General features: G+C 37.9%; 1 protein-coding gene across 1 annotated transcript in view; it reads right to left on the reverse strand.

Annotated features, from left to right (window-relative positions):
• Nucleotides 1–949: 949 nt before the first annotated feature.
• Nucleotides 950–19,465, reverse strand: part of LOC127647377 (activating molecule in BECN1-regulated autophagy protein 1A-like) — a 95,874-nt gene continuing 77,358 nt past the window's right edge. Inside the window, exons 16-18 of the mRNA XM_052131581.1 lie at nucleotides 17,510–17,712; nucleotides 5,295–5,426; nucleotides 950–2,232 (exon numbers count right to left, since the gene is read on the reverse strand). Of these exons, the coding sequence (XP_051987541.1) occupies nucleotides 1,682–2,232; nucleotides 5,295–5,426; nucleotides 17,510–17,712 (886 nt within the window). The 3' untranslated portion in view covers nucleotides 950–1,681. The remainder of the gene's footprint in view (nucleotides 2,233–5,294; nucleotides 5,427–17,509; nucleotides 17,713–19,465) is intronic.

The raw sequence follows: 19,465 nt of genomic DNA on the forward strand, positions 1-19,465 counted from the left end.
CACATGGAAATCTTTTTTTATCCAATAAAAAAAGCCAAATTGGGGGGATTAGGGATTTTCAACTTTATCGCCCTCAAAAAATGTTTTTTTTTTTTTTTACAACAGTAATTATTCTATCAGTTTTAAAATAACCAAAGGTAACATAACCAAATAGTTGTGAATGTAACCTAGACTCCAACAGGCCTTTCTGAGACAGATTTACTTAAAGGGGTCATGACATGGTTTTTTTTATTGTATTATTATGTTCCCTTAGGTGCAATTATAGTATTAATATATTTTTTTTTAAGAAAAACTTTTAAAATCTAGTGATTTATGACCTTTTCCCACCCTGTTTCTCATCCTCTGATTCAAACAGTCTGTTTTGGGGCGTTTCCATTTAAGACTTCAGTGTTAACGCCCACTGTTATGATTGGCTAACGTCAGTGCCTATGTATCAATTATTGACGCTCCCAGCCAGAACAATATGCAAGTAAACTAAGTAAAAACACTGTGATTATTCATAATGAATGAAATTGCGCTTTAAAAAGTAGTTTAAAGTTTAAAATAGATTACTTACAGTTTGCGTCGTCGTTGTTCCCAGAATAGTCGGCACGGACTTATCTTTGAGCAACAGTTTTCTGGCAAAGCCAGCATCATATTGAGATTTGTTCTCAAAACAGTCATCCTTAAAATGTACAGAACAAACGCTTAAGTTAACACTGCCGTGACTGGGACGTCCGCAAAAAATAAACTGCATCCATTTTTCCCTGACGCCTGGATCTTTCGGCAGCTTATTCAGAGGTTTTGTTTGACCACAGCCAGGAACAGCACATCTGTGTGGCATCGTAATTTTCCTGTGCACAAGTAGTCTCTGTCAGAGCTCGCTGTCCATCGACTGAACACTTGTGAGGCGACGGCGATACTGAAATGAGCGTAGTTGTCTTGGCGCTTAAAGCGTAGTTATCTTGTGCTGGAGGCGGTCATATGCAAACGCTGTTACGTCACTTCTAACCGACACGTCACTTCTAACCATGAATCCAGAACGAGCTGTATTTTGAGCTTGATTAAATAAATGATTCGTTTAGAATGGGGAGGACGTCTTAAAATATTAAACTTGCAGGACGTTTTAATGATACAAAGACCTCTTATATACCAAAAGATCAAGGCAAATTTGGTTTCTCATGTCATGACCCCTTTAAATAATATAATAATATTCAAAAGAGAAACTGGAGGAGCTAAACATCACTTTTCACTACAAAAAAACTAAAAAGTGACTAGTTTAACTGAGGTTCCTCTTTATTTTGCTAACCCAACTTTGGCAGTTTAGTAATCTCTGCTTTAGAGAGTCGCAAAATTTTACCTGCTACATTTACCTGCTGTCTATCTGCCATCCACATAAAAAAATGCACACACACAGGCAAAATAGTTATTCTATATGGGCAAATGGAGATCAGTGTACACACCATAGGGCCTTTTGATTCAGGTTGAATATGGAATGGCTGTTTTGAGCTACAGAACAGGAAACACTTCTGCAACCCTTTCCAAGACACTTTTTCTCATCCTATATCTTTTTCGTAAGTTAAAGCAGATAAACAGTATGAACGCTGATAGCGAAAAGAGAGGTGAACACAAGTGTCAAGTGCAAATCATTCTGTAAGTTTCTATTATGTGACAGTCTCTTTTCTAGACTGTAATGCCGCTGTTACCGCCCATACTCATCTCCATGATAACTACTATCACTGCTGCTGTAGTTATTGTTATTTGCTGGAGAAAGAGAAGGTGAAGAAGAGACTAAAGATGGTGAGAGGGATGCAAGGTCTTGGAGTTCCTCCCCCTCCAAGACACTGTCTGTTTCCACGGAAGCAAATGGTCCATTTGTGTCTCCAGCAGATGAGAAAAGAGGAGAAAAGTCCTGTAAAAGGAGGGAAGAGTGAAGTCTCTCCTCTGCAGAAGATTCCGGAGCTGTGTTGGTATGAAGTCCCAGTGTGTTGGAAAGGACACGGGAGCAGAAACCTGCCGCTTCTGCCAAAGACACAGGGGTACTAGAGGAGGGCCCAGGGGCAGGACACGAATGGGTACGGCTCTGCACATCCACTCCTGTTTGGGAGCCACGGTGGATATGGTGACTGACAATAATGTTGTTGCCAAAGCTGCCCATCGAAGCCATTGTAGTGCTCTGCTCCCGCTGGACGACTGCAGTCATCCCTCCCTCGGCCATTAACCTTCGGATACGAGAAACATACTCAGCCTGACCTGAGAGAGAGAGGGAGAACTATTCAGCTCTTGAAGAAAGTCCAGGGTAAACACTACAATTCAGTACATTCAGGGATCGCCAAACCTAAGTAGGAAGGAACAAAGTAATAATGTCTTGAATTAGTGGTGGCGAAGGATTTAAAAATGTTAAGAATTTTATTGCATTGAGGTTATCATGAACTGATGCTGCTATATGTCTTTGAATTGTTATGTTGAATGTCTTGAAAAACTGACAGTTATTAGCCAATCAGAAATGTCTATTGTGATGTAATCGTCTTCACCTGTTGGTAATTGCTGACACCATATGTTTGTTTTCCATTATGTGCTTTACAAATGGCCTGTGCTTAAGAACTGAGGAAGTAACACTACAAAGTACTAACAAAAACATGTCAAGAGAATTTAATGTGTATTAGTTACAAGCCCTGTTTACACCTGGTATTAAGATGCATTTTGGGCTATCCAGTCACAAGTGGACAGGCGCGACAACAGTTTAAACCTGGTTGCAAAATGCGTCTGTTTTGACAACTTGTGTTCGAATTTCAAGGGGAAGGTCTCTGTGTCATAGTTTCACAAGTGTCACACAGTTTCCCATAATAAACATGCATACATTTTTATTTTTTTTTAGAAAATAGTTTTTCTAAAAATGTTTGTCTACATATGGGGAAAGCGTGACCAAGTTGTGAAATTTTAAATAATACCAAGCAATAGCAAATCTGATTTTTTTTTATATCAAATTGTTTGTTATGTTTCCTGGAGTGTTGGCTATTTAAGTTTTTGAGATGTTACAGACATTGTAGCTGATTTTCTGTAAAGCTGCTTTGGAACAATGTGTATTGGGAAAAGCAAAAATAAAAAACTATACAAATAAAAATGATTTTACTTTTATGCTGCAAGTTTTTGTTCTCTATTTGCACTGTCAAACAAACAAGTGATAACCAGTACTGAACAATTTTTCCAATAACAAATTAGCATAATTAATTCTGATACCATTTAAAATAAAATTCTACAGTACATAGATTCAGAATGTATACTGATTACCATTGTCCCATATCTGCCAAACATGTTGAGTGATTCAAACATAATCTGCAGACTGAAACAGAACTTTTGATCGGATTTTAGGATTGAATGCACTTGGCTACATTAGAAATAGGATGCTCCTTAGTTCCCTATTTAGTGAATGACTTAACCTCCAGTGTGCTCCAGTCTACTTTCTTCGAAGGCTGAGGAAAGCACATCTCCCACCCCCATCCTCACTACATTCTATAGAGGGACTATTGAGAGCATCCTGAGCAGCTGCATCACTGCCTGGTTTGGGACTTGCACCGTTTTGGACAGCAAAGCCCTGCAGAGGATAGTGAGGACAGCTGAGAAGATCATTGGGGTCTCTCTTCCCTCCATCAAAGACATTTACAAAAAAACACTGTATCCGCAAAGCAACCAGCATTGTGGACGACCCCACACATCCCTCACACAAACTCTTTACCCTCCTCCCGTCTGGCAAGAGGTACCGAAGCATTCGGGTCCTCACGGCCAGACTGTGTAACAGCTTCTTCCCCCAAGCCATCAGACTTCTCAATACTCAGAGACTGGTTTGACACAACACACACATGTCCCGAGTTGCACTTTAATTACTGTCACTTTATAACTGTCTGCTACCTGAATAACTGCTATGTGCATAGAACACTATCTCATAGTATGTTATGTTTATGTTTTTAGAAACTGTCATCTTTTTGCACTACTGAGTACTGGTCGGCACTGCACTGTGTCTATTGTCCTGTTCATTGTCAGTAATTTGTTGTACTGTCCCGTACTTTGCACATGTTTGCACGTGCACTTTATATAGGTATATATAGGTATTTTATATAGGTATTTTATTTCGTTGTGTAGTCTCATGTGGTCCTGTGTTGGTCCTTTGTTGTTTTTATGTAGCACCATGGTCCTGGAGGAACGTTGTCTCGTTTTGCTGTGTACTGTACTAACTGTATATGGTTGAAACGACAATAAAAACCACTTGACTTGACTTGACTTGCTGTCTGTCTGCACTGGTCTCAGAACAGTTAGAAATACACATTATTTTAATCCTAACTCCATATAAAGCCTCTGAAAGCTATATTTTTCATCTTTTGAATGCACAGTGAAATAAGATTTCTATGTGAAAAATAGTCCTATATTCCAGCGGTCACAGTGTTTAACAGCGTGCCGTTTCGCAATAAATTGCTCAATTTAAAAATGGTATATCGAATAAAACTAGATACTACTAGATACTTTGACTCAAACAGGTTTTGATGAAAACACAATTAGTTTTCTTACCAGATGTAGTTTTGTTGGTGTTTCTCCCATAGACAAACTCCACTGGCATCGGAGCCATGTTGGTTTTTTTCACATGACTCGGTGTGTAAAATATTTAACCCTGTACTCACAGCCCAGTGTGTCCTGAACTAAGATCAGTCGATTTCAATGAAACTAAATTCTGCATAGTGTATAGCACAGACAAAACACACAGTCCACATGGAAATAAAGAGCAAGCGACAGTTTATACTCTTGTTTTAGCACAGTGGTTGATTGACAGTCAAGCACTCTACTGCTGTTCAAACACATTCGAATGGATGAGCATTTGACTATGAGCCCAATGTGGTCACATGAGTGGCCACCACTTTTGACCACCTCTGTATGTGGTTTTAGTGGAAAATCGAATTATTTATTTATTTTTGATCCTATTTAACACCTGCCTTTAGAGTCATCTAGTGTCCAAAACACATCTTAATACCATGTGTAAATGGAGCCCATGAATTTGACACGTGGGACATGCACTTGTATGACAACTTCCTTGTTAAACAAACACAGTCCTAAACCATATTTCTATCTGTAACCTTAACCCTTACCTACTTTTAAAATTAAAGGCCAATAATATATTGATACAGTTGTTTAAGCTTCTAAGCCTAACTGCAATCATATCCCTTTACCTATCCCTACATTTTGATTGATAGGACCATATCCTACTAGGTCACCTAGTTACTAGTGCTGAACTTTCTGTTTATCTGTTTAATGTATGTGTGGTTTACCTGTGCTGTCTGTGCTGTGGTCAGTGGGATCTGACACTTCATCTTCCTGAGGTCGACTGTGGGGTGGTGTCTCTGGTACCACCTCAGACCCAGAATCCTCTGGCAGAGTCTCTAAATCCAGGGAGTCTGGGGCTGATAAGAAATTACATTATTTATTTTTAATGTTCATCAGTTCATAGCTACAACAAGGACAAAATAAAAATAAAAAACATTAAATCCTACAGAAAATAATTGAGACGTAGGGAAACTCAGAATCAGAAAACATGGCAAAAGATGCACATTTCACAATGGCAAAAAATGCAGTAAAAAGCAAAAAAGTCCATCACCATTAAAATATCTCAACGAGTAAAGATGCTGAACATTGAATTTCCAGTACATATGGGTTTGGATTAGCTTTGAAAAAATTAGCAGGCCCATTTACAGTGCTTGTCTATCATATTTGCCATCCAGAATGCGTGTTCATGTGTTCTGTTTTGCAACCCTACACTTACTAAAACACTTGAAATATTTTTAAAATCTTCCTTTTGTATACCCAAGTCACACAACCTTTCCTACTCCCAGTCTCTTTGTCTCATAAATGCTCAACTTAAATAGATACAGAATTAGTAGTTTGTTAAACCTTGATAAGAATAGAAAACTGAAATTTCATTCTCCCTGATGAAATGGATTAATGCCTTTTAGTTCCTGTTTGTGCAGGTTCTTGAAACACTGCACTGTGTGTGGAAAAAGCTTGAATGCAATCTGAAGCTGTTTATAAATGTAGATTATAATCCCTTGATGGAAATGTTTGAAAAGAAACCGCAATCTTGCGAGTCTACCATTTCAGTACAATAATACTCAGGGATGCAAACTCATCAGGGGTTAAAAAGGTGACAAAGATGTGAACCCCCAAGGCGGATCTGAGGGCATATCATCAGATGAGCCAATTAAGGTCATCATAATGCTACTGTAAGAGATTCTTCCCTTAAATCATGCAGGCAGTCAAAAACTGACATCCCAAAGACAGCCCTCTTCAGTCTTCACTGAAAAGCCAGGAGTTTTTTTTTTACAACTCAAAAGCCGTGGTTCTCATTTAAATCCCTGTGAACCCCCCCATTCACAGAAAATACATGTTTTGGATTCAAAACTGTGATTTACATTGAAAGCTGACAAGTTTGAATCCTTGAATACTGCTATCCCAATACAAATATTGGTTCCAAATTCATTTAGTTTAAAATGATCAAATTTCTGAAATTAATTTGACTATTTATGTAACACAAACAACATAAAAAAGAAAAAATACATGAAGCTATTGTTTCATTTCCCCCCCAGCTGTCTGGGAATCTATAAAACAGTTTAAATGTACTTATCAGATGAAGCAATGGAGAAATAGATACCTAATGACTAGAAACACATGACAAACATCAGTCATGAATAATGGAGAGGATTTCTACAAATCTCAATATATCAGAATATATTCCTATTCCTGCAGCTAAAAGTCTTAAGTATTCCAAATAAGGCAGGAGAACGTTAGAAGCTTTGCCATGTGTGATGATCTGTTCACTCCATTTAGGGATAACAGAAGTTACAAGATATGACCATCCAAAAATGTATTTCATAATTACCAATTCAGTTCAAAGCGGTTACACAACTGCACTTGCTGTGGCAAATACCTTCTGCAGTTTGAGCTTATCTTGGCTGACAGGCTGAGCTGCCTCTTCCACATTGTCTTTGATGTGACTGAATAGTCTCACTAGTAAGGTACCAAACTGCATTCATGGTTCAGGGTCAATAATTTGCAGTGTGATTGGTCATTGTGCTGCCTTCAAAATGCTTCCAAGCAAGTCTTTTATTTCAATCAGTGTCACACTTACCTCATCCAAGATCATATCTTCCTGGAAAACAGCTCTCATAGATGAATAAAATACAGAATGCTGTGCATATCACCCCTGATATTTGGACGCTAAACAACCAAATTCTCTTGGAAAACTGTTGACGAAGGCCAGTGGAAAGCCACAAAAGCCACGTCCACACAGATGTAATTTTCAGTTGAAAATGAATTGATTTTCCAACGTTTATGCCGTTCTAGCACTTCATACTTTGTGGTACTACATTCTAGTAAAATATACATTGGAAATGTTAGAAAATGGAGAACAGAGTTTTTAATTGAAAAAGTATTAATGTGGATGTGGCCTAAGATCAGTTGTTCCTTGTTTGCCACCATCACACGGCTTTAACAACACATGCTGAGCACACTATTATAAAGTTACTACTAGAAATTTTATTTACTGAAAAAGCATTTCCCATTTTTTTATATACACAGAGGGATTAGTCAAAGTTACTGTCTGTGGTAATCAACAGCATGCACACATGCAGTACATACTGTAGACCTTAACTTGAAAATAATCCTGAATATTCCTTGAAAGCCAAAGAACCGTGAGATCTGTCAAGCATTCACAAAGAATTTATTCAGAGGACTCACAGATCTGTGTGTAGTTCTGTTTCTGAGCTGACTGCACCCAGTGAGAAGCACTATTATCACATCAGCATTTTCATTCATACAGAGCTTTTATTTTGAGTTTTTACTTTAACCAAGCCAATATCAGCCTGCAAAGGACAAATAAGCAGTACAGTGTGAAGCATCTTTTTATGGGGTTTGTGCTAAGAGAAGAGACTCCCTATTCATTCACTATACCCAGAGGCTTTTGTAAGTAATTAATTGGCTGTGGTGAGGAAAGAGTCTCTAATGTGCTACATGTCGATATTAATTATTTATCTAATATATAGCAGCTGATTTGCCTCTTAAATATGCAGTATTTTTGTATGTAAGTGTATATGAGAGAGAACATCATCTTTTTTATTTACAAAGCAGTAGGAACAAGCACACCTACAGCTTTCATGCACACCAGTTTCACTGCAACACAAACTGCATTTATGCTACTCAATTCTGGCCTCTACACAACTTGTATTACACAAACAAGCTTTCAGTTACAGGCAAAAAGCCCATCACTGTCAGAATGCAAAAGTGAGGACAGTGCTTCGTGTGAATGTTCTGACAGACTACAGTAAAATCCCTCTAAATGTATATGAGTCACTGTGGATATTCCAACAATAACAGCTCTTCAAACACATGTAAACACTTTCAAAGAACTGTTTGTTACAGTAAACACATATGTTGGGGTATGCATATTATGTGGGTTTAGCAAGAGGGGTAAAGGGATATGGCAGAACCAACAGAAAGGAGGATGAAGAGAGAGAGAGAGATAATGAAAGCCATTCTGACCTTTGACTGGCCCTCTGCATATGACAGCTGAAATAGTCTTCTCTGTGAATGGGAGTTAAGGTGTCTAAGCGTCATAAAGATAATGAGACAGGCCAGCATCTGTCTGTCTAATCTCTGACCATTGAAGATTGACAAGGTCTTTGGCTGTGAGAAAGGTTATAATGCCTTTTATAACCCTTGCACTAGCAACAGTGCATATTCCAAAGACTGAATCCTCCCACAAGCTGGCTATGTGTATATTCCCATAAGCTCCCACATGCTGTTGTAGTATTATACAAGCAGAAGAATTGAAACGACATGATTTGAATCCAGGAAAAACCCAACCATAAATTAACGGACCAAGTATCAACTTCCTACTGAAAGCCTGTCTTTGGACAATAAAATGGTTAAGACACTCAAAACAACCTAATTTAAAGCAAAAAGGGTCATTGGTCAGAAAATTCCTCAGCATGACCTTCTGAACTTCCACACAGACTTCTCTTTGAAAGGTTTCCAAAAGACCATTCGATTTGAATGACTCGAATACTAACACATTTCATCTTAATCCAGGAACATTCTACACAAAGTCACAGTACTTTACCGATTTAACCTTTTAAAATTTACAGAATGCATTTAAATCTATACAATACATTTATACAATACCTAGGCTTGCTAGGGAATTCTGACAATTGCTTTGAACTGTGGTAACTGGTATAACTGACAAATTAATGATTATAGCCTGATGTACCTCTTTAAAAGGTGTGTAATGTTTTATCCATGTTGTATAAACCAATGAATTAACCGGTATGATTTGTAACCAGGGATTTTCATGTTTTGTTACCTACACATATAATATCCATGAAAGAATGTCATGCTTGGTATGCAACGGTATGCTTGGTTACATAAAGAAAGCTGATGACAATGAATATCATGTCTATTGTACCATTTGCAAGATATAAAGTTAATGATTAAACATGTACTATTTTGAGCGGGAATTTTGTAAAAGAATCTGAAACAAAAGGCCATAAAATAAACTGTCGGAAAAGACAGCCCAGTTGACCATGTGACTCTGAAATGTCACTTCTGATTGGCAGAGGACACCTTTGGGGATGCGGCCAATTTCAGTTCAAATGTTTCCAGTCATTTTAGGAACTTGACAGTAACAACCATGACTAACACAGTATCAGATCTGGATCGGGCTTGTTGGACTGATCTCTATCCAGTTAAAACTGGCATTCAAAAGACAGGCATCAGATTGGTTATCCCTAATCTTGATGCAGCAAAAATTTGCACTTAATGTGAATAAAGCCTTAAAACTTTGCCCAACCAACCTGACAGAGCAGAGTATTCAGACAGCTGTAGGTACAATACATCAGGATCAGATGAAGTATGATCTGTCATCAGTCAGCAAACTCATTAAATCTATTTAGGGAGGTGGGGTTGATGACGACAACTTTGACTATATAATGCAAAGAAACACTTCCAGACTTGGAAATTCCAGAATTAACTTCTGGAATTTTTGGACCAAAATGCTAATGTGAGGTTATCTATTATGAAAAACACATGTTGAAAACTCAAAGATAGACAACCCAAGAAGAAGGCTTCACATTCAATATAGCACCCTCAACAGAGAGAGAGACAAAAAGAGAGAGATTGTTTATCTCTGTTGTATTTATTAATATAGACTAAATATACTGTAACAGGCTTTGTCCTCATCATTACATAAGATGCAGAGAGGGTTCCAATGCTAACCCTAAATCTCTTATTCACTGACTGCAGTTTAAAATGATACCACACTTAACCCACGCCCACAGATCTTGCTGCCGGGAGTGTGTGCTGTTTGTGTGGGAAGATGGCTTTCCTTGAGGTGAGGGACATAGATTTGAACTTCTCTACCCTACAACTTTGAGTCATTGTGGTCCTGCCACCTGTAATACCTCAGAGACACAAACATACAAGTGCCGCAGGCAAAGATGCTGCACATCTGACCTTAGTCATACACTACAAAACAAATATTAACAGTTATGAAAACTGTGACAATTTAGAATAGGCAGGTTACATACAATCCAATATCAGTGAAAATAAGATTTGAGCAAAACCTCAGAACAATGATACAGGAGAGAACAGGAATAGTCTCAGCCTCAGACAGCATGGCCACAGACAACCTAGATGACCGTCTGATGCAAATTACAGACAAAACTTGAGTTTTTTTTTTTTTATCTGGCAAGCTACAATTTAATTGGATGATTTTACACAACTTCCAGGACTAAAGGTGCACAGTTTTATTTAAATGAGTTTAATCATGTTCACAAGCTACCAAGTTGATATGATAAGCATTTCTTAATTACAGAATAATACAGATAATTACAGAAATGTAAAGCGATTAATCAAAGTCGGTTTTGTCATTATGTGCTGTATAGGTACGGAGCTGGAGCTGTCAGAGATATAGCATACAATAATACAAAATTGTCAAGGGGAAAGAAATAATTAAAATAATGGCGAGGGTGTCTCCGCGAGTGACTGCACAGAAAACACAGGAAAAAATAAAGGAAAATGTCCAAAGTACAGCACAGAAATTCTTAACACATAACTTAAGACATAACCAAGTAAACAAACCAGAATAGCCAGTTCTGCTAACAGATTTTCACTTTACTTTCTGCTCAGTTCAAAACAAAACTCTGAATAACCTGTCAAATTGGTCCAAATTCTGTGATTATTTCATCCACAAAACCACTTATTGTTTCAATGTGGAACCTTCTGACCACGACTCTGTTTCCAGGCAGACTGATAAAAAGTCCCATGTGCTTCTACTCATGGAAGTTCCATTAAACTTTTGTGTGCTATGTGCATCAGACGGTTAGAGCATGGGCTGTTAAGGTCATCTAAGGCTTAGACTATAAAATCATGGGCTCATGTATGATCAAAATCATGCATAAAAGCAATATAAACCATGCAATTGTGCTGTTTGTCTTAATATAAGTACAGCTATGATTACGCTACAGCACTCTTGCTCGTGTGATATTACTGAATTGTTTTATCAGTTATGTCCATGAAATTATCGGAAGTTAACTTTTGGAAGAACAGAAATTGCTACAATGCCTATACATATTTCCCCATTTTCTTGTTGTTTTCTGTACAAGCACGCCTGAAGACTGCTGAGCACTTTTTTGAAGTAAAAATTACAGATATGCAAGACTACACAAAGGACAAACAGTACATTGTTTTGATTTGAGAGGTGCTAATAAAATAACACTTGCTCTGTCGCTTCAAGCTTGGTCTTGAAGCAAAGGATAGGGAAGTTTGTTACTTCAAACTACCACAATTCAAAGACAACTGTCCTTCAGAGTCTAAAGCTTTACATTCTGCTAAAAGCACCACACTTAACACACAGCTGTAGGCTGTGCATGTACTCTCATGTATGGACTCCTTCCTGTTCCACCATTACATTTAGGGCTGAAACGATTAGTCGGCGTTATCGACAACATCGACAATAAAAAATTGTCGACAACAATTTTCATTGTCAAAGAGTCGTTTGATCTCATTTAACGTTCACAGGAGATTACATTAAAGTGTAATGATGTCACGCGAGAGCAGCACTGCAGCTAGCGCAAGACTGAGGAGAGGAAGAATTACACAGATCACAGTCCAGATGCACTCTAAACTTTCCAAACAGCTTCAGGTGATGTAGATCCAAAAGTATGAGGGAATTATACAAAAATACAAAATAAGTAAATTCAGAAGAACTCTCGATGTGGAATAAGTGGAGCCGGAGCTCTTTAAAGTAATCACCCCGGCGTTACATCTTAAATGCAGTTATATTTAATGCGTTACAGCTTTATTCAAATTCAAATAATACAGAAGCAGATCATGTAAATATCTACAAACTCCAAAACTGCCATTTTTCTGTGCGGCCAGCGACTCTTCTATGAGTTGCACAAATGTCCCGATCTAAGGGGAAGAGAACTGCACCGGCTGATCCACACTCTGTCACAGAGACACTCGTCTCTCAGGCACGCACAATTAATGCAGCTAGATTATAATGTGATGTCTTGCGTCTTATTGAATCATAATATGTCACTGTGCATTTCTTTTCTTGAAGAAAACTGGCAATACGCAGCTTTATTAATAATAGAGAGGTTTTTTTTTGTGAGTTAAAGATGGATTGAAGTGAACAGAAAGGTGAGAGAGCGTAGTCTTCACCCCAATATACACTGCAGCAAAATATGTTTTTGATTTGTTTTGGCTTGTTTTCCAATATAAAATTCTTAAACTGCTTTAAAACAATGTACATTTACTTTAACAGCTATAATGCAGAAGAAGAAAACAATTCTGAGAATGTTGAATATTAAAAATACAAATATTTTAAAATATCTAAAAATCCTTTAAATAAAAGATGCATTCACCTGAGAAGCAGCATATAAGATATTCAGACTTGCTTTTAGAGAATTGATCTTGAATATGTGTATATTTTGTCTTTACTGATTTCATAGAAGTATAACCAAGTGAAAAAATACACTTGTATACAAAATACATTCTCTTAAAGCAAGTCTAAATATCTTATATGTTGCTTCTCAAGTAAATGTATTTAGTTTTTGAGACAATTTTAAATGGAAAACAAGAGAAAAACACTTGATTAAAATAGGATTTCTTGATTAAAATATGATTTCTTCACTGAATTAAACTTAATAAAAAGTATTTTTTCCCTTTAATTCAGTGAAGGTATTTTTAAAAGATGATTTTGTCCTCTTTATTATTAGCAAGCACATTTAATCCAACCATATATGTTGGGGCACAAGCTGAATAATCCAAGATTATTCAAAAGAGCTAATGATTAATCATTGCAAAAATCACTGAATAGTCGAATAATCGTTCTAATAATCGTTAGATTAATCGATTATCAAATCGTTAGTTGCAGCCCCGATTACATTAATTCTATTCATGAATTTTTTTCAAATTTTCAAAGCCAATATAACAGAAATGATCAAGGTTCAGCTTTAGAACCAAACAAAAAAGGTTTGTTTTACTGTTTCTATTCCGCCCCCTCCGAATGGGGCAGCATGTGCTTACTGTACTAATAGCTGATCCCTATCCTGCCTTTTCCCTCCCACTTTTAATCCCTTTGTCCTACTGAATTAAACTTGGCACTTAAAAAATCTTTCCACAACTACTTTCAAGCCCGAGCTAATAAACTTCAAAACTGCTAACCTGTAATTCTCTGCAAGTTGAAATGTCAAAAGTCCTGGGAGTTACTTTATCAAGCAAACGTAAGCCTTACTTTTAATTATTATTTACTTACTAAATATTTCTCCATTTGTTATCGCCACTCAATTTTCACAATTTTCTTTTGTGCTATGATTATTGTCTTTTGATTGAGCTTGAAATATTCTGTGTTTAGGCTTGTGCTTGCCAGTCAGAATTTAACTCTCATGGAATTAAACAGAATTTACGTGGACTGACAGAGAGAGAGTGGGAAGAAAAAGAGAGCGCAGAGAGAAAAGACCAAAAGGTTTGAAACTTGCTGAATCCAAATGTAAATTGTAAACAACACACAGATGGACAGAATTATATTTACAATCTATAGGCATGGAGATATTTTATTTATTAATGATGAACAGCTAAATATTATACAAACTATGCTCCCACCAGGCATTATATCAGATCCATCACTCCAGCAATGGCTCTGGGTGCAAAACCATGTTAATAAATAAAACTGCTAATTTCAACAGACAGCTGAATACAGGCCAACAGCCTTAAAATACAAGTGTCAGCTGGGTTAAATCCTGTCACTCTGCTTCGTTCTGATTTATATCTGGGACCTCAATATATTTCAGCTTCATTCATCAGACATGCTTATTCATCTGGCATGCTGCTAAAAGCGACACATGACGAATAAGGGTAATAGGAGCAGAAAGAGGAAGAAGGGGATGGGCTGATAGGTAATGGAAGAGAAAATATGGTTCCTACCAGAAAAGAGAGGTGCAATGCACAGTTTGCCGTGTTTGCTGGTGGTAGTTCTCTCTCTATAGCTAACTGCCATTAAACATGAGAGCAATTCTGCAGACACATTAACTTGAGAGATTTATCTGTTGGGTGCACAGTGGAGTGGCCTCTCCTGTCTCCTGTAATTACAATTAGCATAAAAAGACAAAATGCAGCACACAATCTTCTCTCTTCACCTTTCTGGCTGCTCCCTAAGGGCCAAAAAAATGACACCAGCACAAAAAACCCTGAGCTTCACTGTAATACTTTATTGTGGCGAGAGTCTGTCTAAGCCAGTAGAAGAAGAATATTTAATGGATACAGTTCAGTGTTCGCAAGTCAATGTAGAGTAGCTTGTTCTGCTGAAACATTCATATATATATATATATATATAGTTTTCTGTGTCTCTTTGGTTCAGCAGAATTGGCTACTCCTCTAAATTGAAAGAAATAAAAGCTGAAATAAATAATTCACTCTACTATTATTAGTAGACATCTGACATCTCACATTCTTAAACTAAAGTAGTGATCGGAACTGACCTGAAAGTTTTCTACGATAAAATGTCAGGAATTCTGAAAAACTGAGTTTAAATGTATTTGGCTAAGGTGTATGTAATCTTCTGACTTCAACTGTATATACACTCACCTAAAGGATTATTAGGACCACAATACTAATACTGTGTTTGACCCCCTTATGCCTTCAGAATTGCCTTAAATTTACGTGGCATTGATTCAACAAGGTGCTGAAAGCATTCTTTAGAAATGTTGGCCCATATTGATAGGATAGCATCTTGCAGTTGATGGAGATTTGTGGGATGCACATCCAGGGCACGAAGCTCCCGTTCCACCACATCCCAAAGATGCTCTATTGGGTTGAGATCTGGTGACTGTGGGTCCATTTTAGTACAGTGAACTCATTGTCATGTTCAAGAAACCAATTTGAAATGATTCGAGCTTTGTGACATGGTGCATTATCCTGCTGGAAGTAGCCATCAGAGGATGGGTACATGGTGGCCATAAAGGGATGGACATGGTCAGAAACAATGCTCAGGTAGGCTGTGGCATTCAAACGATGCCCAATTGGCACTAAGGGGCCTAAAGTGTGCCAAGAATACATCCCCCACACCATTACACCAACACCACCAGCCTGCACAGTGGTAACAAGGCATGATGGATCCATGTTCTCATTCTGTTTACGCCAAATTCTGACTCTACCATCTGAATGTCTCAACAGAAATCGAGACTCATCAGACCAGGCAACATTTTTCCAGTCTTCAACTGTCCAATTTTGGTGAGCTCTTGCAAATTGTAGCCTCTTTTTCCTATTTGTAGTGGAGATGAGTGGTACCGGTGGAGTCTTCTGCTGTTGTAGCCCATCCACCTCAGGGTTGTGCGTGTTGTGGCTTCACAAATGCTTTGCTGCATACCTCGGTTGTAACGAGTGGTTATTTCAGTCAAAGTTGCTCTTCTATCAGCTTGAATCAGTCGGCCCATTCTCCTCTGACCTCTAGCATCAACAAGGCATTTTCGCCCACAGGACTGCAGCATACTGGATGTTTTTCCCTTTTCACACCATTCTTTGTAAACCCTAGAAATGTTTGTGCGTGAAAATCCCAGTAACTGAGCAGATTGTGAAATACTCAGACCGGCCCGTCTGGGACCAACAACCATGCCACGCTCAAAATTGCTTAAATCACCTTTCTTTCCCATTCTGACATTCAGTTTGGAGTTCAGGAGATTGTCTTGACCAGGACCACACCCCTAAATGCATTGAAGCAACTGCCATGTGATTGGTTGATTAGATAATTGCATTAATGAGAAACTGAACAGGTGTTCCTAATAATCCTTTAGGTGAGTGTATGTGTATAAATATATGATTGATTTTATTTCAAGGACAAATCTCACCTATGCTGTTAAATCTATGAGAAAGCATGAACTCAGTTCATGAAGATTCCCAGTTAAGTATATATTCTATAATATTTCGATAATAATATCAGTAATATCAGGCCCCAATACCAGTGAAATTTCAGGATTCTCAGTAATAATATGCTATAATATGTTGAACACTCCTTTATTTAAAAAGTTAAATATGAATGTAAATATTAACATTAAATTAAAACAAAGGGATGTGTTCAAGTGTTTTTCAATTAAGCTAACATTGCTTCATTTGTTTTTAGGTAAATAGACATAATAATAAACAGCCTTATACAATTAAAAATAAGAGCAGTAAAAAAACTAAGAAATAAATTAAGAGCAGTGAGTTGTCTACTTGTTTCCTTTTATTAATATAACACTGGCATGTGTATTAGGCTTCATTTACACTGCAAGGTCATGGACAGATCCATTACCACATTACCGCATTCACAAAAAGGAGACGAGCCTCACGATAAATTAGGTAATGCATCCTTTCATAAGTTAAGTGCTTTGTCTTTCAACATTTTTTCCAAGACTTATCAAAGCTTCAGTCGATCAATCATTTAAAGGGATAGTTCACCCAAAAATGTAAATGGTTTCATCCTTTACTCACCCTCATGCCATATCAGATGTGTATGATTTTCTTTCTTAAGCAGAACACAAATGAAGATTTTTAGAAGAACCATTTTTGGGTGAACTATTCCTTTAACTAAAAAATCAAAACAGATTTTGAATCTTGATTTTTTCCATCTGTGTGGGAGTAGTATCAGAAGTATGTGGCCATGTCTGTGCACAGCGTAGATGGAACATTGCTTGTTGATAATTCTGTCAAACTGGATGTATTTCTCTGTAGCTCAAGACATTTCACCACTCATCCAACTGGCTTCACCAGTTGTGGACTGATGTGGAAGAGGTAAATACCAGGGTAATATCCAGGGTCATTGCACAACATATCAGGCCACTTGGATGAGTGGTGAAACATCTTGAGCTACAGAAAAATATGTTCAGTTGATCAGAATAATCTACAAGAAAATTCATGTGCTCAGGAGTAATGATGTTCTAACTCACAGAGAGTTTCTTACCATCAGTGACCTGTGACCCCTGAGAGGTGCTGGGCTGCTGGGTTTCATCCTCTAGGTCGTAGTCCGTTTGCGTCTCTGTGTTCTGTAGCTGTAGAGTCTGCGTCCCCTGTGATGTAACAGTGGGGGCTGGGTGTCGTGGCCACAGACCAATCGCATTCATCAGGCCCATATCTCTGTGAGACCGCCAATCAGTCCTGCTGTTCCTACAAACAAGACAAATCCCGCAGCAGGATGAGTGACAGCTACACAGAGTCTTGCAACAGCATCATGCAGTCTTTAGGCTATTCTGGTCTGATCTGATATGACAGAGGGTTTAACTCCACTAGCTTTGTAAAGGTAAATAAAGGTAAAGCTAGCTGGTAAAGGTAAATATATTCTGTCCGAGCTTCTGGCTGATATTCACAGTTAAATGTAACATACAACTAACAATAAATATCAAGTTATGATTGAAACAGCTTTAAAACATTGTGCAGAGCCACAAATTTCCCAAAAGTAGTATAAATTCTTAAAACAAAAATGTAAATTAAAATTTTAGGTATGTGATCTCTGAACCTAAATATTAAAGGACTAGTTCACCCAAAAGATTTAATCTGTAATAATTTACTCACCATCATGTTGTTCCAAAACCATATGACTTTCTATCTTCTGCAGAACACAAAGGAAGATGTTTTCATGAATACTGCAGAATACAACTACTGTAGCATTAAAAACAACACATGTTCTTGCGTAAACGTGTGCAATTGTGAACAAATGACAAAACCCATCACATGCCTTCATCTATCCATCTTCTAAAGCCGCTTGTCCTATATAGTGTCGTGAATAGTGCTGGAGCCTTTCCCAGCTGTCTTGGGCTGAAAGTAGGGAAACTGGAGAGGTGGCTAGTCCTAACACACACAGACATACACATTCACACCCTCACTCTCGCCTATGGGCAATTTAGAATTTGAACCTGTGGGGGAAACCGGAGCACCCGGAGGAAACCCACACAAACACGGGGAGAACATGCAAACCTTCTTGCGACAGTGCTACCCACTGAGCCACCATGCCACCTTCTTATGCCTTCAGAAGACTTGAAATATGATTAATGAATAGCATTGACTACTTTTATTATACTTTTGGGTCTTGTAAGCTTTAGTTGAGGTCCTATCCACTGCCATTATACTGAGAAAAAGTTCATAATATTCAATAAGCATCTCCTTTTGTATTCTGCCAAAAAAAAAAAAAAAAAAACATACAGGTTTGGAATGACATAAAAGTGAGGAAATGATTAAGCTGGTGGTTGGATGGAGGGTCACAGTCTGTTATTATTTTAGTGGTGGCCTGGCTATGTTGTGTCAGACCTAGACCATGAGAAAAAAGGCACATACAATGGAAGACCAGATCAAATAGAAACAATGCTATATTCAACACAGTGAACGCAGAACAATTAGCATCATGTGTGCCTGATCACATGCTGCCAGCAGCCTTTTGTTGTTGTGGCCAACCTCTAGGCCACCTGCTCATCTCATGAGTCTGGATCTGGTCTGGCAATAGGAGGGCTGGTGTGTTGATGATCTGAGAGGAGATGGATCCTCCATCACAATTACCAACCCTCGTCAGTCACGACTCACAAAAAACTTTAAAAATGCCACAGAGTGGAAGCAATTTGTGTGCTTTACAACTCAGTTGAAGAGCATTAGGGTTACTCATTCCTACTCCTGGAGAAGTACCTTCCAGCAGAGTTCAGTTACAACTCTGCTATAAAACACCAGGCTGTGATGTTCATGTAAACCCAAAGTTGATTTAGGTGTGTCTAATCTAGTTGATACTAAACTCTACAGGAAATAGAATCTCCAGGAACAAGAATGAGTAACCCCACATTAAGTCTTTCAATGGACTGATGGTAAAAGGAGTGAAGGAATGAAGAATATCAAATTGGGATGAGCAGTGACAGCTCACTGAAGGTTTTTCAATTAA

Source organism: Xyrauchen texanus, chromosome 1 (assembly GCF_025860055.1).
Source record: "Xyrauchen texanus isolate HMW12.3.18 chromosome 1, RBS_HiC_50CHRs, whole genome shotgun sequence".
Lineage (NCBI taxonomy): Eukaryota > Metazoa > Chordata > Actinopteri > Cypriniformes > Catostomidae > Xyrauchen > Xyrauchen texanus.